Source organism: Oncorhynchus keta, chromosome 27 (genome assembly GCF_023373465.1).
Source record: "Oncorhynchus keta strain PuntledgeMale-10-30-2019 chromosome 27, Oket_V2, whole genome shotgun sequence".
Taxonomy (NCBI): Eukaryota; Metazoa; Chordata; class Actinopteri; order Salmoniformes; family Salmonidae; genus Oncorhynchus; species Oncorhynchus keta.
Genome location: NC_068447.1, coordinates 26,346,278 through 26,370,280, shown reverse-complemented (window position 1 = coordinate 26,370,280; position 24,003 = coordinate 26,346,278). Strand labels below are relative to the sequence as shown.

General features: G+C 42.5%; 1 protein-coding gene and 1 long non-coding RNA gene across 4 annotated transcripts in view; one reads left to right on the top strand and one right to left on the bottom strand.

Annotated features, from left to right (window-relative positions):
- LOC118359675 (collagen alpha-1(II) chain-like) overlaps nucleotides 1–6,727 on the bottom strand; it is a 32,197-nt gene extending 25,470 nt beyond the window's left edge. The window contains exons 1-4 of one of the 3 annotated variants that reach the window (XM_052482047.1): nucleotides 6,614–6,727; nucleotides 6,251–6,374; nucleotides 689–708; nucleotides 395–427 (exon numbers count right to left, since the gene is read on the bottom strand). Coding sequence is in view for 1 of the 3 variants with exons in the window: in XM_035738281.2 (XP_035594174.2) it covers nucleotides 395–427; nucleotides 689–708; nucleotides 5,320–5,413 (147 nt within the window). In the remaining 2 variants the exon portion in view is untranslated. Of the gene's footprint in view, nucleotides 1–394; nucleotides 428–688; nucleotides 709–5,319; nucleotides 5,605–6,250; nucleotides 6,375–6,613 lie in introns of those variants that run through there. The other 2 variants (XM_052482048.1, XM_035738281.2) reach the window with 2 other exon arrangements.
- Nucleotides 6,728–6,900: 173 nt separating this feature from the next.
- LOC127912586 (uncharacterized) lies at nucleotides 6,901–11,597 on the top strand. The gene is made up of 3 exons (XR_008083325.1): nucleotides 6,901–7,198; nucleotides 9,831–9,942; nucleotides 10,040–11,597. It is a non-coding gene; the product is annotated as an uncharacterized LOC127912586 (long non-coding RNA).
- Nucleotides 11,598–24,003: the final 12,406 nt, after the last annotated feature.

Genomic DNA, 24,003 nt, shown 5'->3' with positions numbered 1-24,003 from the left:
TCCACAGTTCATCCAAGATGCTGAGGAGAGTCAACCCAGATACTGACTTGGATAGCTTTACTGTATGTATGTGAGTTTTAAGTGAGGCTATTGTAACATTGTCACATAGTCTTGAAAATCTTTATATGCAGTTGTTCGCGAATGCTTGGCGATGGCATGCATGGGTACTTAAACAGAACCCTCAGTGCCTTCACTTAGATTTGATGGACAAAATAACCTCCTGATGTCTTTCTGAGTAAGCATGAGCTATCGTGCAGCCCAATAAGCTATCGTATGAATGAACGATACTTAGAAGAAATCAGAGCGTGAGATAATACAAATGAAGAGATCCCCTGTGTCAAGAATAGCAGCTAAATAATTAGACTAAACGGTAAAGCTTAGGGTGCATACTTACATCTGCAATCTCGCCGGGTTCCCCCTTCTGGCCCTAATAGAGTACATTAACAAGAAAGTCAGTGGTCATAATTTAAACTCTGTATTAAGACATACTCACATCATGTAAGTCTAAGTGTTGTTTAGTGTGTGGATGCAGTGTTTCGATGATCACTTAATATGATACAGTGTGAAATTTGATACATTGTCTAAAATAACACATTGCTGATCCAACAACAGAAAATATCCTTCAATTGTGATTTGTCCAGAACAGCTTTCAGTATAGCTATCATATCATCGTTGCCCATGGTCTCACCTTAGCACCAATAGCCACGTCTGATGTTGCAGATGGGTGGGATGAGGAAGAGAGAGAAAACAACATAAAAAGGGTGAACCTGAGACTGCCGGATTGCTGTGTATAGAGGCCAAACCTCCAGGGGTTGAAAATCCCTGATTAAAAGCCACACCTGTGGAAACCAATGGAAACCAAAGACAGTAGTCCAAACCCTAGACTCTGGAGAACCATCCAGAGTGTGTTGGAGGGTAAGCTGCAGTTCCATGTTGAGGGAGATGGTGCAGAAGCAAGCAAAGCCAGGGGATGGGACAGGTGTTTGGGTCAAATCCTCAGTGTGTAGTGGATACCAAAAATATTTGTCTCTATAGCGTATTTTGGAGCCTACAACTGAGAACATTGACACATCCTATGGAGTTCAAAGCATAAATGGCCTTAGGGAGGAAAGCATCCTGTTATGAAATGGCACACAACATGGTTATTATGATAGATTGATGATAAATATCCTCAAGTACTTAGTCATTACAATTGAGTTTTTAAAGACAATTCTAAGTCTTTCAAAATCCAGGAAAATTATTGTTTCAGAAAAGAAAGACATAACACACAGAAAATGACTGAGGTGTGAAAGCAGCTTTGGTTTAGATGAGCAAATATGTATTTTCTATGTTGAAAGTGAACATATCTTAGAATCTTGATAGGATAATATTGAGTATTATAATATTTTTGTCACGTTCTGACCTTTATTTCCTTTGTTTTGTCATTATTTAGTATGGTCAGGGCGTGAATTGGGTGGGCAGTTTGTTTGTTTTTCTATGTTTTGGGGTATTTCTATGTTTCGGCCTAGTATGGTTCTCAATCAGAGGCAGGTGTCATTAGTTGTCTCTGATTGAGAATCATACTTAGGTAGCCTGGGTTTCACTGTGTGTTTGTGGGTGATTGTTCCGGTCTCTGTGTTACTTTGCACCAGTATTAGGCTGTTTTGGTTTTCGTGTTACATTTATTGTTTTTGTATTTGATTCGTGTTTACTTTGTTTCATTAAACATGGATCTCAATAGCCACGCCGCATTTTGGTCTGACTCTCCTTCAAGTCAAGAGAACCGTGACAATTTTACTATCTTTGCATCTCTTCTCTTTGCTAATGTTATATATTGTGTGTTGAGCCTGGGAGGAGGTTGGGTCAAGTCTGGTAAAGTGAAGTCCAGTAATGACCCTCCCATGTGTGTCACTGGAAATAGGATCATATCCATACATAACAGGAGTAATATGTGACAGGTGTATAAAAAGATGATGCTATAGAAAATGTGTCTTCAGAAAAAGGGCAAAGCAGTCAAAATGGTATGTATACACACTAGTGATGGAATAAATTATACTTCAGAACCCCAAAGTTGGTGGGACTATCATGTGTTGTCAATCATTGTCTTACTTCATCCAATAGGATCGCTTTGATGTGGTGGGAACGGAGCTTCCATTGGACAAAATGAGACGTGATTGGCAGCTCAGGATAACAGCCTCCCATAGGTTCTGAGGCTTCTTAGCCACCTGACACTAAAATGAAAGCGAACTTAGAAGTGTCTCATTTTCATTATTGACCCTTGTTGTTTCTGGTGGAAAGCAGATTCCACGACTAAGGGATTAAACTCCATAGAGAGGGATATCCAGACGACGTTGCAGGTTTAGTCTCCAACCCAAAACAAGCAGGGAAAAAGGTAACACTTTTGAATAGGGAACATCACAGCTAACTACCTTTAGTATCAATTTATGAGCCACAAACTCTGTCCTGACTCACACCTGCACACCAAAGTCATGTACAGTACAATAAGCTACTGGGGACATGTTAACCCCAGTTAACATTTTAACTGCAATTTACTTCCCCATTCAAAAATATTGGCATGTTAAGGGCGCAGTAATTTATTCATGAATGTGTGAATAAATAAATGACAACCAGTGGGGTGCTGGCGTCCGCAGGGCAGATGGGGTTGGATGATGATCTCCAGGTTGGATGATGGAGTTGGCACACTCTTATCTCCTCGCAGATGATCTCATCACACAACACTGAGCCGCTGTCACACACACAGATAGGACACGGCTCCGGCTTCCACACATCCTTATCATTATAACGATGGTCATCCTGGATGCAGGAGCCTGCCTTCTCTGTGGCCACCACCGGGGGGTGATACAGAGGGCATGGGGCAGAGATGGGGTGGAGGGTGGTGGTTTGGCAAAGAGGGCACGACAGTGATCATAGTAGATAGGTGAGGGGAGGGAGCATGAGGGGATGGCATGGGTAAAAAAAATGTCAGGATAGGTTAGAGGGCAAGCAGGATGGGCATTGCATGCATGTGATGGTGGAGGAGAGGGGTGGAGGTCACAGAGAGATAGGGGCGGAGGTGAGTGGTGGCAGTTGGGAGGAAGAGGGGGAGGGAGAGAGACAAGCTTAGCATGGGGCCTCATTTACACCCCATGCACAGCACACAGCATCACAACACACAGCCTCACAAAACTCTCACTCACATGACTGCACACACAGCTTGGGGAGAGTTATCAACCACATTAAAGACAGAACCATATCAGCATAATTCATCAAAAACATATGACATCAATATATCCATCATATCCAGGTATTAGACCTAATAGACTCATCTCAAAACTCTTCAACATGGATTAGCAGCATGATCAGACAGGATCTGTCAAGGCATTGGTCTGGGTGGGTGCTGATTCGGGACATTGATTTTACCTGGGGGCCTCAGTCTCACAAGCTCTAACTACCAGCCTGTGGTTTATTTTCATAAAACAGCACAGCACAGGAAGCCTCACCCAGGTTTATTTATCCTGCACGCAAACTGCAAGATTTATTCATTTAGAAGGAAGCCAAAGCACCAGAAACATCCATTCAGATTACAGTAATCATATGCAGAAAGGAGCTTCAATGCAACCAACAAATAGTACATTTAGCAGTGCCATTTAAAAGCAGTAGTAGGTATTTCTCCCAGTGGAGTGAGTATATTTAACCTGTAGGCCTGCTGCACTCTCTGGTGACGAATGGACCTGCATGAATGAGTCCCTCACATTGGGAGACTGTGCCCAATGACAAGCTGCTGCCCTAAGTAAACAGGGAATCCTTCATAAATTCTCCATCTGGATCGCATAGCTGTGTCAAGCACCAGTTCAGACACATTGGAGAATTAAGAATGGGGAGCTTTCATGCATAGGGTCTCAGGTTTGGCCTGCTAAATATAACGAAATAGAACTATTTGTTTTTCTTGCATTAGTGTAAAAGTGGTTCTTATCACATACCTGCTACCAAACTATACAACATGAGTAGTCCATTTAAGCTTTCCCCACATAAGGTGGGGTTGGTTGGTGACGTGTTGTTCCACAACTTTTCTTTGAGTTGTGGTGAGATATATATGGACACAAGATTCCTAATTCATTACTAAAGGCTTAAACTACCACTACACTGAGCATGTGGCCCCTACATTCTCTTATTCCGGGTAATAAATGGATGAAAAATTAAAGCCTATGTAGCACAGGTCCATGAATATGTTGATTATAAAGCAGCACATGATATATTACACGTTGCGTGATGTAGCATAGCCCATCTCTCTAGCGACATACAGAGAGTATCCTGTTCCAAAGTTTGTTCATAAAGCATCTACTCCTCCCTCATTAAGTGACCAACTGCCATTCACTTCCTGATACCCTTTGAGCCTGCTCGTCTGGGGTCAAGATGTGTCTGACCCGGTCTCTTTAAATGATGAACTATTTAATCTACAGTATTTCAGCCACCACCCAGAAACTCAAGCTATTTCATTCGCTCAATTCTAACAAAGAGTCACCTAAAACAATATAACTATTCATTTGAAATCAGAGCTGATAATGTTGTTTTCTCAGGAGGGTAAAAATGCCACTGAACAACAGTAAAAGTTCTCTAAATTGCCAAAAAAGCTACGGAACTGCCAAAGCATCTCAAGAGAGCCACTGTGTCTGTCTGATGCAAATAGATTAGTGCTGTTAAATACTGGCACTAGAGAGAGTGCTTGTGTAGCGACGGAATCCACAGTGAATATCCAGTAGTGAAACAAACACACACTTGTTCACCTGGTCCTCCATCCCACACAGATGTGCCTTGATAGCCTCACCTATGTTCCCCCCCCAAAAAAACTATTTCAATGCATAGGCCCTGTATATCTGCAAACACTTACAATGTAATTAACATGTTGCAATGAACTATGTCAATATCAAACCAGTATTAGGATATACTGTTCAATTCAATACCATTATTTAAATGGTAATTTCTTAATTTGACATCATGGATAATATAACAGTCCATATAAATCACATTTAATCTCTGAATTGTATCTGCAAGAATTGTAATTCATAATTGTGCAATTCCTCCAATGACTGACTGATACTTTTCTGAGTATGTGCCCTTCCATCAATGCCAATGTTGATATATCTTGTATATCATATCATGTTCGCAGCAGTTTTACATTCAACACTCAGCCTATTCATTTTGCAGGCGAGAATTGCGCAGAAACTGCACACTTTAAATACCAAGGTAGTGCCACAGTCATACAGAAATAAAAAGATTAGTTGATCAAATGTTATCATAAGAAGAATCCAAAAGAAAATTCAACAGAAAGATGCAACTTACGGTCATCCTCTTCCTGACATCTGACAATGGATAGTAAAACAACTTGGGATGCTACAAGTAGCAGAACAGTCCGTGAATCCACAAAGCTGAACATGTCTAAATATTAGACATGCAGGACCTTGGGTGAGGAAAAAGATGGGACAGAGCAGAAGCAGCTCTCTTTCAGTGGTGTAATGTGTGTTCCCAGAGACTACAAGGGAACCATGCAGTCAACCTTCCAAAATCGAAGTGGAATCCAACGCGGGGCCCCAGCCGGCACTTTACACCCACCGCGGCAGAGCAAGAACCGTGGTTATGTCCACTGTGCCTTCTACAAATCTTCGTATATTCCAAAATACAAGTCCGACCCCCGACCCCCAGTGGAGCTGAAACTCGACCCACATCTCCCTCCCCTCCACTCCTTCAGCGTCTATTCTCGGAAGGGACCTCTCTCTCCCTTTCCTCTCGTGACATGTGGAGATGAGTTAGGCTACCTATAAATCACACTTTTTTGTTCTCTTTCAACCCCCCCATTACAATAGTGTATGGCCACTCACCTGCCAAACTCATATAGATAGACAACTTCACAATATGGAGATTAGAATATTTGAGGTAGGCCTAGACCTATTAAGAAAGTCATCAACAACAGAATTATGATTTTACCATTTGCAGGTGGCGAGGTGCATTGAGGCCTTCACTGAATAAGAGTAGGCCTACACTCATTCATTGGTTTCATTGTATTGGCATGCAAAATAGCCAACTCTCTTATGGGTGTATTAATACACATTTGTAACTCAATAACATAATATGTGATCTGAATAACTTACTGTTGATGTGGTAATGGTAGTGCAGCTCTGATTATGTCACATACAGTTGCAATTTATGTCAACACCCTAGGACTCAGACAGGTGAGAAACAGGGGTTTACAGATCAGCTCCTGTACTGAAGTTACCTGGTTAAATCCCACACATCTCTGAAATAGTGCTTGAAAGTCCATGGATTCTCCCAAGGGGAAGCTTCAAATCAGATCTCCTCACTTGGTTTGCCTAGCCGACTGTCAATCATGTCAATCACACCTGAAAGTGAATTAAACTGCTGAGCTGTCTGCTTATACAGGCCCTCACACTCAGCATTGATTGTGCATGGCAAATGTTGTAGGCCTAAAATGTCAACATTTGAACAGAGAACTCTCTCTCGCTCTCACTACCTCATTCTTTGTTCCACAGCTTTTTTTACTAAACATGGTGTTCATTCTCTCACTGGCCCTGAAACTAACCTAATCTGTAAAAAAAAAAGATAAAAAGATATACAGTACCAGTCAAAAGCTTGGACACACCTACTCATTCAAGGGTTTTTTCCTTTATTTTTTGTTACATCTGCTCCTGCAACACCCTCTACTTCTCATCCTGTCTCTCCCTAAACGGCCGCCACTCCTCCAGTGCTCTCTCCCTCTTCCTCTCTGCGTGTGTGTGTGTGATTGTGTGGGCGGAGACAGGTGTGCTGGAGGCAGAGCAGATCCCCAGCAGCTGCATCAGTTCCATAATCAAGACCTCTACAAATACTCAGCCCTGCCACTTCCATGCTGCCAGATCATAACCTCTGCTCAGTCAGTCTGCAATTTTTAGCCATTTGTTCCTGCTTAGATCCTGTTTTCGTGTTATGCCTGATTTCCCTTGCCTGGCACGGTTTTCCTCTCCGCTACAGTCCTGCCCGCTCTGACTTAGGCCCGTCTCCAGTCCCACGTCTCGGTCCTGCTACTCTGTCCTGGACCCCCCCACTCCACAGTGTCCTTGGATTTGATGAGTTGGTGTCAAGGGATGAGCCGGATGGACTGGAGGAGCTCATCTCCCTCGCCACCACATTGACTACCGTCTCCGTGAGCGTCGGAGGGAGAGGGCAGGTAGGGTTGCATGCCCCATCACTACATCTGCTTCTTTGCTTGGTCCTCCTCCTCCGACTGCCTCCCTTCCTTAAGTCTCTTCCAGAACATGAACCCATGCAACTCGGCCCGTCTCTCACCTGAGAAGAGGCAGCAGCGAATCAGCACTAGGAGCTGCCTATACTGTGGCCAGGTTGGTCACTTCGTCTCCACTTGTTCCCTGCGGCCAGCTAAGGGAGGTGGCTCGGTAGTTGCGGGGGATATACTGTTGAGTATAACTCCCACAAAGGCGTTCAACACACCACTTGGACACTTTTAATATTTGGTCATGCCTTTTGGTCTCACTAACACCCCTGCTGTTTTCCAGAGCCTAGTCAATGATGTACTGAGGGATGTGATTGGACGCTTCGGTTTTTGTCTATGTGGATGACGTTCAGATTTCTTTTTTTTAAGGACGCTGAGGCTCACCAGGAACACGTTCTCCAACGGCTGTTGGAGAATAAGCTTTTTGTTAAAACTGAAAAATGTGAGTTCCATGCTTCCTCGGTATCTTTCCTGGGTTACATTATTGCACAGGGATGGTTAGGCATGGATCCTTCCAAGGTCAGGGCAGTCACAGGCTGGCCTGCGCCCTCAAACCTGAAGCAGCTACAGCGTTTCCTGGGGTTTGCACATTTTTACAGATGATTCATCCGCAACTACAGCCGTCCGGCAGCACCCCTCACCACCTCCTCATTCCACTGGACCCCTGAGGCAGAGGCAGCATTCGTGGAACTCAAGCGTCGCTTCACTTCCACTCCTGTCCTTACTCAGCCAGAGCCAGAACTCCAGTTCAGCGTGGATGTGGATGCCTCCGACACCGGGGTAGATGCTGTTCTGTCCCAACTTTCCCCCTCTGATCAGAAGCTCCATCCATGTGCATTCTTTTCCTGTAATCTCTCACCTGCCGAGAAATTTTGACATGGGTAACCAGGAACTCCTGGCAGTGAAGCTAGCTCTTGAGAAATGGCGTCACTGGCTGGAGGGTTCTATTCTCCCCTTCATAGTGTGGACGGACCACAAAAACCTGTCCTACATCCAGACCACCAAGCGTCTGCATTCTCGGCAAGCCAGGTGGGCATTGTTCTTCGGAAGATTTAACTTCATACTCACTTATCTCCCTGGTTCTAGGAATACCAAGCCTGACGCGCTCTCCCGCCAGTTCACTATCGACAACACTGGTTCCGTGCCAGAAGCCATTGTGCCATCTACCTGCATTGGTTCCGCCATCTCCTGGGAGATCGAGTCCTGCATTCGCCAGGCTCAGTAGAGCCAGCCTGACCCCGCTCTGATGTTCTTCAGTGGGCCCATTCTACACACGTCGCCTGTCACCCGGGTATGAACCAGACCCTCGCCTTCCTCCGTCAGCGCTTTTGGTGGCCCACCATGGAGAGATGCGTCCAGGAGTGTCTCAGCCTGCTCGGCCTGTGCCTGGAATAAGACCTCCACTAAACCCATGTCCGGCCTGCTTCGCCCTCTTCCCATACCCAGTCGCCCCTGGTCACACATAGCTCTGGACTTCGTCACTGGCCTTCCCTTATCCAACAGTAACTGTCATCCTCACCATAATTGACAGATTTTCCAAAGCTCACTTCAGTCCCCTCCAAGCTTCCGTCCTCCAGGGAGACTGCTGACCTGCTGGTGTCCCATGTGTTTCGTCTACATGACATTCCTACTGACATCGTTTCTGACAGGGCACCCCAGTTCACATCCCAGGTATGGAGATCCTTCTGTTCAGCACTGGGTATCAATGTCAGTCTTTCATTTGGATATCACCCCCTGACCAACGGCCAGGCCAACCAGGAGATGGAGACTGCCCTACGCTGCGTGACTTCTGCTAACCCTTCCTCCTGGAATGCTCAGCTACCCTGGGTTGAATATGCCCACAACACCCTCAACAACGCCTTGTCAGGTATGTCACCCTTCGAGTGTGCTCTGGTTATCAACCCCCCCCCCCTTATTCCCCGCCCGAGAGGTCGAGGTGGCGGTACCCTCAGTCCATGACCATATGCGCCTTTGTCTTCGCACCTGGAAGAAGGCCCAGGCTGCCCTTCTACGTGCCTCTGCCAGGATCCAGTCTCTACTCCAGGGCAAAAGGTATGGCTCTCATCGAAGGACCTGCCAGTGAAGGTGGCTTCTAAGAAACTTTCCCCCCGATTGATTGGTCCATTTGAAATTGTTAGTATCATTAATAACCCCTCTGCTGTGGCCTGAAACTCCCACCCTTCCTTCCACGTATCCCTGATCAAACCTGTCAGTTCCAGTCCCCTGTCTCCTCCTGCCGCAGCTCCTCCACCCCCTCGGCTCATCAATGACCATCCTGCCTACACCGTCCGGCAGCTTCTGGACATTCGCCGTTGGGGCCACGGCTGGCAGTACCTGGTGGACTGGGAGGGATATGGGCCTGAGGAGCACTCCTGGGTTCCCGCTGTAATATTCTTGACACCTCCCTCTTACGTGCATGCTATACCTCACACTCAGATAAGCCTTGTCTTGGTGCCCTTAGGGGGGTACTGTTACATCTGCTCCTGCCACACCCTCTACATCTCATCCTGTCTCTCCCTAACCTGCTGCCACTCCCCCTTCCTTTCTGTGTTTGTGTGGGTTGAGACAGGTGTGCTGGAGGCAGCGCTGATCCCCACCAGCTGCAACCTGTTCCATAATCAAGACCTCTACAAATACTCAACCAAGCCACTTCCACGCTGCCAGATTGTAGCCTCTTCTCAGTCAGTCTGTGTTTTTAGCCCTTTGTTCCTGCTTATCTCCTGTTTTTGTGAAATGCCTGTTTTCCCTTGCCTGACGCTGTTTTCCTCTCCGCTGCAGTTCTGCCCACTCTGTCTTTGGCCCCTGTCTCCAGTCCCATGCACCCCCCCATTCCACAGTCCCATGCACCCCCCCACTCCACAGCGTCCTTGGATTCCTCTCTGGACCTGCTTACCCAATACCAACCAGCCTCAGCCTCCGCACCTGGCTTCCTGCAACCCGCCCGAGCTTCCCCTGGCCTGCACCCCATGTTCCCCCTGTGTTTCAAGAAATACCTTGGTTACCTCATCCCAGTCTCCTCGTCTGAGTCTGCTCTTGGGTTCACCTGCTCCGCACCACGTGACATTTTTACTATTTTCTACACTGTAGAATTAATAGTGAAGACATCAAAACTATGAAGTAACACATGTGGAATCATGTAATAATCAAAGTGTTAAACAAATCCAAATATATTTTAGGTTCCTCAAAGTAGCTACCCTTTGCCTTGATGACAGCTTTCCAGCAATGGACTGTCGTTTCGCTTTGTTATTTGAGCTGTTCTTGCCATAACATGGGTCAAGCGCATTAAGGAAAGAAATTCCACAAATTTACTTTTGACAAGGCACACTACCTCATGAAGCTGGTTGAGAGAATGCCAAGAGTGTGCAAAGCTGTCAAGGCAAAGGGTGGCTACTTTGAAGAATCTGAAATGGTACACAGCATTGTATGAGATCTTCAGTTTCTTGGCAATTTCTCGCATGGAATAGCCTTCATTTCTCAGAAGAGGAGACGAGTTTCAGAAGAAATACAATTCTGGCCATTTTGAGCCTGTAATCGAACCCACAAATGCTGATGCTCCAGATACTCAACTAGTCTAAAGAATGAATTTTATTGCTTCTTTAATCAGAACGGTTTAACTGTGTTAACATAATTGCAAAATAGTTTTCTGATGATCAATTAGCCTTTTAAAATGATAAACTTGGATTAACAACGTGCCATTGAAACACAGTGATTGTTGCTGATAATGGGCCTCTGTACGCCTACGTAGATATTCCATTAAAAAAGATCCTGTTTCCAGCTACAATGGTCATTTACAACATTAACAATGTCTACACTGTATTTTTGATACATTTGATGCTATTTTAATGGACAAAAAATGAGCTTTTTAAAAAAACAAGGACATTTCTAAGTGACCCCAAACGTTTGAATGGTTGTGTGTGTATATATGAGGCATATCTGCTTTGCTAACAATAGGAGTTGAGTGTAGAATAAGTGGACCATGTGAACTACTAGGGAGCGCTGAGGGCATGAGAACCGGCCAGTGTGTCTCTGAGGATTAACTACATCTAACCTGTCAGATTCTAGAAAGATTCTTGGATTATGGCTTTATGGGTATCCAATTATTGCAGGACCTGAAGCAACCTCTGGGTGTGAAGAGCACTCCAGTCAATGACTGTGTACTAAGGGTCAGTCAGAGTTTCGACAAGAGGCCTCTTTGGGCAAAGACCAGTTAACATGAGGCTGTGAGAACCAGTTAGAAGAAGATGTCTGCCACCACTGTTTGCAATGGATATTAAGGGCTGGAAACTGTAGGCGTGTTGCCGGCATTTCCAGTAAATGTTGTGAATATCCAGTGATATTGTTGGCTTGAATAAAATGAAATGGTGAACAAAATATACAAACCAACTGTAATGTGCTACTCATCAACAGTGTTGGGGAATCTACTCTGAAAATACAGTTTACCAAGCTACCAATTACTTCACATTGGAAGAAGGTAAGATACACTAAAGCTACCCAATGAAAAATGGTTTACTTAACTAAAGTTACTTTGAAAAAATAGTTCACTACATCCAAACTACTTTGTGAAAAATTATTATACGTACATTTGAAATGTCATAGACTATAAATTGCAAGAATATATCACTTTGGGGTTTTATGTAAAACAGAATGTGTAATGTAGCCTATTAAACACAAAAAAAACAAATGTTTCAAGGGATAATTAGGCAGGTCTGATGCAGAGAAAAGGAAATGATTGCCTACTTCACCCATTTTAATTGAGCAAAAAAAAAGTAGTATGTAGATTTTAATGTATTTCAACAACCACCAAGCTACTGCAAAATGTACTCACATTTCTAGTTGAATTACATGTAGTTCACTACTCCCCAACACTACTCACCAAGTACCATAAATACTGTCTATTGTAAACCAAAAAAAGTATCCCTTCACAGCCTGGCCTCAGACGAAACATACGAAACATACTTTACATATTTCTGAACACCCCCAAGTTGTATGATAGCTACTAACGGTCTAGCTGCTTTAGACAGAAACAAAAGTAGGGAGGTTATTAATCCATGACCATATGCGACCTCTGGATTGCTATGTTTGAGTTGTGTTGGGGCAACTGTAGCATTGTAGCTAACCCTTCCCCTAAACCTTATTCTAAACTTAATCCAAATCCCTTAACCTGCTGCGTAAATTCCGCAGATTAGCATTGTTTATCATGAATCTTGTTCTGGAGGCAGCTCTGCAGAGTGGTCAATAGCTGGCACAGCCACAAAGTCATAAAATCAGATTTGAACCCTAAACTTACCCACACTACTAACCATAATGCCTATCCCTAACCTTAAATTAAAGCCAAAAAGCAAATTTATGTTTTCATGAAATTGTACAATTGTACTTTTCAGCTGGCAGAAATGGCTCAGTTTTTCCTCCAGGGCAATATTCATGACAACAAAATACAACCTGCATAAATTCCCCTAACCTTTGCTATTTTAGTTCTCCTAACCTTTTATGTAAATTATCCTAACCTTGTCCTAAATTCCCCTAACCGCCAACATAAATTCTCCCCGTAATTCTCCTTTGTTGTTACAGTGCAACAAGCAACCTGTTCTCAGATAAGGACGTGTAGTACTATACGTTCTCCAATATGCCGGCTAAATTACATCATCCAATTCATATGCTATTGTACGACCGGGTAAGATGTATGACTATATGTCCTATAATTCATATGATATTGTACAACCGCAATTCCATTCATCATGTAACCTAACGTAATGTAATACATCATACTAAATGGAGTAATAATAAGAATTTCCCTGAGACCACATTGCCCTTGATAACAGTAATGTCCACTAATATGTGGAGATTGTAGCAGGTTAGCACTACAATATCAGCAACAATGTGGTCAGATGCCCAACAGCCCCCTCCAAGCAAACAGAATGGGCCATGGCAATGTTTGCTTCTTCTCCAGAACCTTAACATTCCTGATAGAGACAAGACAACACATGTCAGACTGTCTTCATTGTGAAGCCCTGCAGTGGTGGATGGGGATAAAATGTCTATGTATGATCTTTTTCGTGTACCTCTCTGTGGCAGATAGGGCGGGCCAGGTGAGAAAGCCTGAATGCGGGTCTTTGTTGAGTGGAAAGGCACAATCCTTCCAGGGTCATGACCTATTAGAGATAGCCCTCATTAATCATACAGGGAAGAAAGAGACTGAACCCTCTACCCATCTCACCTTGGTCACTTTCTGCTCTTACTGTAACAACTGATCCAGGGACAGCTTTATTGTTTAGTGAGTATTGGTTAAGGTTAGGAATAGGGAACGGAGAGCTGATCGGAAATCAATTTATTCCACTTAACTTGCAATATATCTCAGTGTACAAAAATACATTACAATTGCTCTTATACCTTTGTTGTAATTCATTAATTACTCTAGTAATTGTAAATGAATTATAGTAAATTGTTAGGAAAACTGATGAGGTAGGTAGTGATCATTTCTTACTTCATAGCAGGGTTTTATGATATATGCAGCTGTTTTCAATCATACATACAGTTGAAGTTGGACGTTTACATGCACCTTAGCCAAATACATTTTAACTCGGTTTTTCACAAGTCCTGACATTTAATCCTAGTAAAAATTCCCTATCTTAGGTCAGTTAGGATCACCACTTTATTTTAAGAATGTGAAATGTCAGAATAACAGTAGAGAGAATTATTTATGCCAGATTTGATTTATTTCATCACATTCCCAGTTGCTCAGAAGTTTACATACACTCAATTAGTATTTGGTAGCATTGCCTTTAAAATCTTTAACTTGGGTTACAGGTTTCGGGTAGTCTTCCACAAGCTTCCCACAATAAGTTGGGTGAATTTTGGCCCATTCCACCTAACAAAGCTGGTGTAACTGAATCAGGTTGTCACGCCCTGACCTTACTTCCTTTTTATGTCTCTTTTTGGTTTGGTCGGGCGTGAGTTGGTGTGGGCATTCTGTTGTTTTTCTATGTGTTTGGCCTAGTATGGTTCCCAATCAGAGGCAGCTGTCTTTCGTTGTCTCTGATTAAGAACCATACTTAGGTAGCATGTTCCCACCTGGTGTTTGTGGGTTGTGTCACCTTTCAGGACTGTTTCGATTTCCGTTGTTTCACTTGGTTATTTTGTATTTGGTGTTCAGTTTATTAAATTAAAATGGACACTTACCACGCTGCGTTTTGGTCAGATCTTTCCTGTTCCTCAGATGAAGAAGATCGTTACACAAGTTTGTAGGCCTCCTTGCTCGCACACACTTTTCAGTTCTGCCACTCCAATACCTTCACTTTGTTGTCCTTAAACAATTTTGCCACAACTTTGGAAATATGCTTGGGGTCTTTGTCCATTTGGAAGACCCATTTGCGACCAAGCTTTAACTTAACTGATGACTTGATGTTGCTTCAATATATCCACATAATATTCCTGCCTCATGATGCTATTATTTTGTGAAGTGCACCAGTCCCTCCTGCAGCAAAGCACCCCCACAACATGATGCTGCCACCCCTGTGCTTCACAGTTGGGATGGTGGTCTTCAGCTTGCAAGCCTCACCCTTTTTCCACCAAACATAATGAGGGTCATTATGGCCAAACGGTTCTATTTTTGTTTCATCAGACCAAAGGAAATTTCTCCAAAAAGTACAATCTTTGTTCCCATGTCTAGTTGCAAACCGTAGTCTGGTTTTATTTTGGCGGTTTTGGAGCAGTGGCTTCTTCCTTGCTGAGCGGCCTTTCAGATTATGTCGCTATAGGACTTGTTTTACTGTGGATATAGATACTTTTGTACCTGTTTCCTCCAGCATCTTCACAAGGTCTTTTGCTGTTGTTCTGGGATTGATTTGTACTTTTCGCACCAAAGTATGTTCATCTCTAGGAGACAGAACGCGTCTCCATCCTGAGCGGTATGACAGCTACGTAGTTTAATGGTGTTTATACTTGCTTCTATTGTTTGTACAGATGAACGTGGTACCTTCAGGCGTTTAGAAATTGCTCCCAAGGATGAACCAGAATTGTAGAGGTCGACAATTGTTTTTCTGAGGTCTTGGCTGATTTCTTTTGATTGTCCCATGATGTCAAGCAAAGAGGCACTGAGTTTGAAGGTAGGCCTTGAAATACATCTACAAGTACACCTCCAATTGACTCAAATGATGTCAATTAGCCTATCAGAAGCTTATAAAGCCATGACATCATTTTCTGGAATTTTCCAAGCTGTTTAAAGGCACAGTCAACTTAGTGTATGTTAACTTCTGACCCATTGGAATTGTGATAGTGACTTATAAGTGAAATAATCTGTCTGTAAACAATTATTTGTGTCATGCACAAAGTAGACATCCTAACTGACTTGCCAAATCAATAATTTGTTAACAACAAATTTGTGGAGTGGTTGAAAACCAGTTTTAATGACACTAACCTAAGTGAATGTAAACTTCCGACTTCAACTGTATGTGGCGGTCCACCTACTCCGGGATCCCTCAATCACTTAATATCCCATCAACGCTATTTATAGATTTTTCTTCCTCTCAGATTCCAACCCACATCCTCAGATTACAATTACCATAGCAGGAGGTTGATAAAGACTACAAAGGTGGTAACTCAGTTGACTGTGGCAGATTTCCAAGAGAAACAACGTAGGAGAAAATGAGAGATTGGGAATGAAAGAGAAGAGGGGATCGAAGGGAATATGGAATTCCTGCTTCTGTCCACTGCATCTTAAAGGTGATCCTGGTGATGGGGAATCAGAAGTACCTAACATAGAACTGGAATATGTAGAACTGCAATCTGCACTGAAAGTATCATTGAACTGCTTGCCTACTAGACGACCATTTTGTGGACTTACTTGGAATGTTCAGTTTTACTGATGCACACCGCTGCATTTCTCAATGTAGGTCAACTATACTATACCTTTAGATTACAACAACGGGTCAATTCAACTGTGCCACCACACTGGTAGCCTAGGTCCATCCATAGAACTAAACCTGTGATAGAAAAGCCCGTCCATTCTAGACATTCTATTTCTCTGTTTCTCTAACTGTACGCTGCCTCCATCTCCCTGAGCACACAATAGGCCTCTGTGTGTAGGGCCCACGGAATGCTGCGATGCAGGCTAGTGGGGATAGCTGCCTGGTGAGGATGGGTGGGGAAGGTAGGAGGATGGAGGGGGTGGGGTTGGGGAGGTATGGGAAGGGGAGGTGGTGACGGAAGGAGAGGGAGGGGGGATGATCTTTCAGGACTGTACAAGCTGCACAGAGGCTCCAGGGGTCTAGAGGGTGTCTAGGTTACGGCACAGTGACCGCGGTGGAGGGGTGGCTGTGGTTTACTGAATACACAGAGCGCATGGGAGGGATGTCTGGACAGGGCCTGTATGCAAGTACATTCCCTGTCTATAAAATATCTTAATTATGGTATCCTTTTCTATGATAATTTCATAAATGGTACAGGAAGTAACATTTTGAAAGTTGGATAGGTTGCCCAAATAAGATTACCAGAGACCATGGGACCAGAAAGTTGATCCGATATAATCAAATACAGATGCATAAACTATATATTTTGTCAATGCTGTACAATTGCACTGCGTTCAACTGGAGGAACTCTAACTTCTGCTGAGGAGAAACTCTGGAATACTTGGATGTCAGTGCACAGCTCTGGTGTGAAGATGTCTTGGTCAAGAAACTCCCTCTAGTGGAAGTCTTGTAGAACTGACTGACTACTCTAGCTCCTGCCTTCCATGGCCGTGTCACCATTTAGAAGAGCACTCTGTGCTGGTTTGGCATGTATTTGTATCAGTTTGAGTTCCACTACTGGGAATATATTGCATGAATGTTTTATGATGAGGCATTTAGTTTTCAGTCATCATGGTCTGGCATGGCACAACAAAGCTTCAGTATTTACATAGTTGCCATCCTGTTGGTGTCTGCTAGGCTTGTGTGTGCGTGTGTAAGTAGCTCTGGATAAGAGCATCTGCTAGAGGACTAAAATGTAAGTGTGTGTGTGTGTGCACTGCTAGGCCTGTACGTCTGTGTGTGTGTTTCGCTATGTGGGAAAGAGTCAATTTGGCAAAGAGTGGTTATTCCATTTAAGCTGGGTGGTAGATGGATTAATGGGCCGTGTTCTTTAATTTGATCTACGAATTAAACGATTCATTAAATCTCTACAAGTATTTAACATTCCCTAATTAGAGTTTTGTTTCACCACTCACAATCCACAATTCTAATTTTGCTCTCGCTATGATCAATATCAAATGAACGCCTTACAAGTACTCTAAAGTTGAAAGCAGGGGATATGTTGAGATTGGAAAGGAACAATTCCCTTCAGAAAGGAAAAGCATAAAATAAAGGTGTCACAGACACTTTTTTTCCTTCACTGGCTTTTTTTCAACATCATTCCAACCTTCTGCAGTGCAAAGCAAGAAGAGCATACCTCTCTTGTCCAATGCCCTCTTCCTCAGAGAATGACAGTGTAATTGGAGAAGTATGACTGACTGTGGGCAAAACACTCCTCTTTGATCTCTTCTTTAGCACTTCATGAAGTAGTTGTGTTTTAGGGTCGTGTCTCTGAAATGTGCTTGTGTGAAATCGTCCAATGCTATTAGCCAAGTAGATATCACAATTTGAGACACCCTGAACTGCTAAATGAATCCCAGACAAGCTTTGGACCCAACAGAAATCTATAGCAGTTTCTCCTAAATCCAGGATATCATGAGTATGGGTCTTCACATTGTTTCCTCGTCATCTCAATCAAGGACCCTGTTTCGCTGGCCACTGTAGCCTTAGGCCCACTGCATGTTGTGTATAACACGTTCTGATAAAGAAAAAACATGGTGACGTTTGAGGTGAATCTTTTAACTACTATATCTCACCTGAATACTTTTTGACCCATAATCAAATCAAATGTATTTATAAAGTCCTTCTTACATCAGCTGATGTCACAAAGTGCTGTACAGAAACCCAGTCTAAAACCCCAAACAGAGAGCAATGTAGGTGTAGAAGCACGGTGGCTAGGAAAAACTCCCTAGAAAGGCCAGAACCGAGGAAGAAACTTAGAGGAACCAGGCTCTGAGGGGTGTCCAATCCTCTTCTGGCTGTGCCGGGTGGAGATTATAACAGATCATAGTCGATCATTCAGAGTATCTCTACCACTCCTGCTGTCTCTAGAGAGTTGAAAACAGCATGTCTGTGACAGGTAGCACGTCCAGTGAACAGGTCAGGGTTCCATAGACGCAGGCAGAATAGTTGAAACTGGAGCGGCAGCACGGCCAGGTGGACTGGGGGGAGAGAGAGAGAGAGAGAGAGAGAGAGAGAGAACTTAAATTGACACAGGATAAATATTCAAGATATAACAGACTGACCCTAGCCCCCTGACACATAAACTACTGCAGCATAAATACTGGAGGCTGAGACAGGAGGAGTCGGGAGACACTGTGGCCCCGTCCGACGATAACCCCGGACAGGGCCAAACAGGCAGGATATAACCCCACCCGCTTTGCCAAAGCACAGCCCCCACACCACTAGAGTGATATCTTCAACCACCAACTTACCATCCTGAGACAAGGTCGAGTATAGCCTGCGAAGATCTCCGCCACGGCACAACCCAAGGGGGCGGCGCCAACCCGGACAGGAAGATCACGTCAGTGACTCAACTAGAGGTCGACAGATTAATCGGAATGGCCGATATCAAGTTTGATTATGACTCACACTTTGGTAGTCAAGTCTTATCATGTCCATTATTAAAATAGATTTTCTGCATATAGAAATGACAGTTTTTGTTTTCAACATTCATCACAGGTAACTTAAACTCTATTTTTATTCAAACAGTTGAGATTATTTGTCTCCTAAGCATACTCTTCAGTATCATTGTCACTTCAGAGCTGTGTGTGTGTGTGTGTGTGTGTTTTACAGATGGCAGTGAAAAGCAGAGCACCAGTGTGGGACTATTACATGGAATTGGCACCAGGGAAAGCAAGGTGTCTTATTTGTGATAAAGATGTAAGCATATGGTCAGCAACGGCTAATTCAAAAAATACCAGAATCCTGTGGAATCACCTTAAGAACACCCATCCAAAAGCCCATAATATGTATTATATTAAGTTAAAATAAAAGTGTTCATTCAGTATTGTTGCAATTGTCATTATTACAAAAATATGTGTGTATGTGTGTATATATACACACAGTGTAAAAAATCGGCCGATTTAATCGGTATCTGCCTTTTTTTTTGGTCCTCCAATAATCGGTAGCAGCATTGGAAAATTATAATCGGTCGACCTCTAGCCTCAACCCACTCAAGTGACGCACCCCTCCTAGGGACGGCATGGAAGAGAACCAGTAAGCCAGTGACTCAGCCCTTGTAATAGGGTTAGAGGCAGAGAATCACAGTGGAGAGAGGGGAACCGGCCAGGCAGAGACAGCAAGGGCGGTTCGTTGCTCCAGTGCCTTTCCGTTCACCTTCACACTCCTGGGCCAGACTACACTTAATCATAGGACCTACTGAAGAGATGAGTCTTCAATAAAGGTTAAAGACTCTTAGAGTCAATCTGGACTGGAAGTGGATACCATAGCATTCTAACCACTGGGAGGAGAGTGGCAGAGTCTGAATGGTTAATGCAGTAATCAAATCAAATTTATTTATATAGCCCTTCGTACATCAGCTGATATCTCAAAGTGCTGTACAGAAACCCAGCCTAAAACCCCAAACAGCAAGCAATGCAGGTGTAGAACTGTACAGCCTATACAGTTTAAAACCCATGTAATATAATATGGATGTATGCAGAAACTTTTCAACTACGAGGACGGTTGGTGGAGAGTCTAGGGACCATTGGGGGCCTTGACTGTCTGCATGACAACAATCATGTCTCCTAAAATGATGCAAATTGCCTGGAAGTGAGCTCCTCTTGTTAGAATCTTGGTAAATGTAATCCACCAATTTATGATGATCCTTTCCTTAACTAGGGTTTTCATATTGCAATAGACATAGATATCCAATAAGGTGGACACTAAATGTTTAGAGAAAAAGTGTATAAATGCACCTGTGTAGGTTCCTATTATCTTATGTTTGCTGTAGTAGCCTGTAATGGCTTACCCAGTGAATTGCACTGCGTTCAACTGGAGGAACTCTAACTTCTGCTGAGGAGAAACTCTGGAATACTTGGATGTCAGTGCACAGCTCTGGTGTGAAGATGTCTTGGTCAAGAAACTCCCTCTAGTGGAAGTCTGGTAGAACTGACTGACTATAATAATAATAATAATATATGCCATTTAGCAGACGCTTTTATCCAAAGCGACTTACAGTCATGTGTGCATACATTCTACGTATGGGTGGTCCCGGGAATCGAACCCACTACCCTGGCGTTACAAGCGCCATGCTCTACCAACTGAGCTACAGAAGGACCACTCAGTCCTGTTGTGTGTCCACATCCTGTTGTGTGTCCACAAGAATAGTAAACAAACACAAATTTGACAAACTGGGGACTACAAGGTTGATGTAGGCCTAGATTTAATTGAACAGGAAATATAATGGAATCATTTGATAATTTGGTCCCACTTCATCACGTGTACCGAAACCCATATTTACATGGTAGCTACAGCGGTAGTTTCAGTGAAGAGCCCTGCATTACCGCAGGACCCCAACAGAGAAGTGTGCGGTGCGGACGGAATGGTTCATGCTGCAGCGGGCAGCGGGCGACCAGAACCACAAATTCGGTATTCAAATATTATTTTAGTCTCGCAAATGATTTCATACTGGTCTTATTGCCATGTGTTGTTAGAAAATCACTTATACAGTACCAGTCACAACTTTGGACACGCCTACTCATTCCTTTATTTGGACAATTTTCTACATTGTAGTAATAGTGAAGACATGAAATGACACATGGAATCATGTAGTAACCAAAAAATTGTTAAACAAATCAAAATATATTCTATATTTGAGATTCTTCGAAGTAGCCACCCTTTACCTTGATGACAGCTTTGCACACTCTTGGCATTCTCTCAACCAGCTTCATGAGTTAGTCAACTGGAATGCATTTCAATTAACAGGTGTGCCTTGTTAATTTGTGGAATTTCTTTCCTTCATAATTCATTTGACCCAATCAGTTGTGTTGTGACAAGGTAGGAGTGGTATACAGAAGATAGCCCTATTTGGTAAAATACCAAGTCCAAATTATGGCAAGATCAGCTCCAATAAGCAAAGACAAACGACAGTCCATCATTACTTTAAGAAATTAAGGTCAGTCAATCTGGAAAATTTCAAGAACTTTAAAAGTTCCTTCAAGTGCAATCGCAAAAAAACATCAAGAGCTATGATGAAACTGGCTCTCGTGAGGACCGCCACAGGAAAGGAAGACCCAGAGTTACCTCTGATGCAGAGGATAAGTTCATTAGAGTTACCAGCCTCAAGTCGCAGCCCAAATAAACGCTTCACAGAGTTCAAGTAACAGACACATCTCAACATCAACTGTTCAGAGGAAACTGTGTGAATCAGGCCTTCATCACTACACAGATGATAGGTTCATAGGGCATAGTAGGCTACAAGCTAATGTAGAATCTCAAATATATTTTGATTTGTTTAACACTTTTTTGGTTACTACATGATTCCATATGTGTTATTTCATTGTTTTGATGTCTTCACTACTATAATACAATGTAGAAAATAGTACAAAATAAAGAAAAACCCTTGAATGAGTAGGTGTGTCCAAACTTTTGACTGGTACTGTATATCACATGAAGCACTCTCTGTAATTATGTCTGCTTGTGTCTCTCCCCTCCTCTAATGGGGCTCACGTTACAGAGTCGGCTCGTGGGCCTGCTTCAAACAGTACTGGTGGCAAAAACAATTATCTGATGTGATTGAGTTCATGTGGTCACTTGTGATGAATTATAAAAGCAATTATAAAAGCAAATTGTCAGCTTGCAGTTCTCATTGGAAAGTATGTTGTTAATCATTCACTAAAGGTAATGAAATAATGGCTATTATGATTGGTCACTAGTCAGCCTATCAATAGCATACTTGTTGCTTTTCCTTTATATTACTGACAGTTGATTTTGGAATCGGAAAGTTTACAATGTGAACTCGTTGCAATTAAAAAAATATATATTATGTCTTGCAGGGGCTTTTTGTCTGCTTCAAATGAGTTGTTTTACACAGTTTATTTTAATACAATTACTTTATTCCAACCAGCAAATATCTTACGAAACCATGCATTCATTGCATATTATAATGCATAAAATGGTGGTTTTGAAAATGTGTAATTTTAACGTTGCGGGACTGGGAAAGGAGCTGGATGAGATCTGGCAGGAGCATGTGGGATACCGGCAAAAAATCAGGAATGCGGCAGGTTACTGTATGACATTTTGTGGGAGCGGCGGGCACGGTACCAAAAATCAGTCCTGCTCAGACCGCTATTACAGTGAAGTACACATTGTTACTTACAACTGTAGTAGCAAACCTATTTGTGCTTTGTGTAATGGGGAGTATAATCATGGTCATATGAATGTAATAATACGATATGCAAACATAGAAAGTAAAAATGTCCACTAATGTCATCACTACACAGATTATAGATCCATAGGGCCTATACTATGGCATAGTAGGCTACAAGCTAATAGTAGGCCCACATGTGGTGTGATACATTACCATATGGTGTCGCTACACAAGATACAAGTTACTAGAAAATTCCCAATGCCATCTCTGCGCCTTATTGGTAGCCTTCATTTCCCTAAAGCCAATGTGGCTATCAAATTGTAAGCAGTTAAATTCAAATAATTTTGGATAATAGTATTATTTATATATTCACATTTATTTACAGGTTCACAGATATTACCTTGTTCAACAGTTGTGAACAACAAACAAGATTACATAATATTACATCCTACACGGCAAGACTTTTAAAGGTTTTGTTTCCATAGATGCATCTCAGAAAAGTAGCCTAAAATTAGATTTGTAATGTACCACTCAATCACGTCATTGAAATCATACCTGTGCCATGGATAGTAAATGTCTCCTGTTGGAAAAAAGTTTGGATGTTGCCACAAACATACCTACTTGTTAACAAAATTAAGGAAGTTTCCTTTAAAATTATTCATAAATATTATCCTGCCAACCACTATATGAAGAAGTTTAAGGAAAACATCAACTCAAATTGCTCCTTTTGTAATGACCACCCAGAAACAGTTGTGCATCTTTTTTGGCATTGTATGCATGTACGAAAACTGTGGCAAGACATCAGTAGGTTTATAATTGAACACATTTATGAAGATTTTACACTATTGTGGAGAGATGTACTGTTTGGATTCTTTACATACAATAGAAATAAGCGGAATCATTTTTATGTAATTAATTTCATTATTCTTTTGGCCAAATTTCATATACACAAATGTAAATTTACAAACAGAAAACCACATTTTCGTATTCTACAAAAATAAATTGAACTGTATTTTAAGACGGTTAAATGCTCTACTAACAAAAAAGCTGTTAGAATTGTAAGTATATGCATGTCCCTTAAGGTCCTTGTGTAATTGTAATGTGATATTGTACCCCCTAGCTCGATTGTCCATTGTTTGTAATCTATGTATGCTTGTGTTCCCTCATGTGCTTTATGTATTGATTTGTTGTTAATAAAAAAAAAAAAGAATAATTAAAAAAAAGAATAAAAAAAAATAAATAAATAAATAAATAAATAAAAAAAAGATAGTAAATGTCTCACTCTCTTCCCGGTCTGGTCTCAGCTGTCATTGGTCACTGGCCTCTTT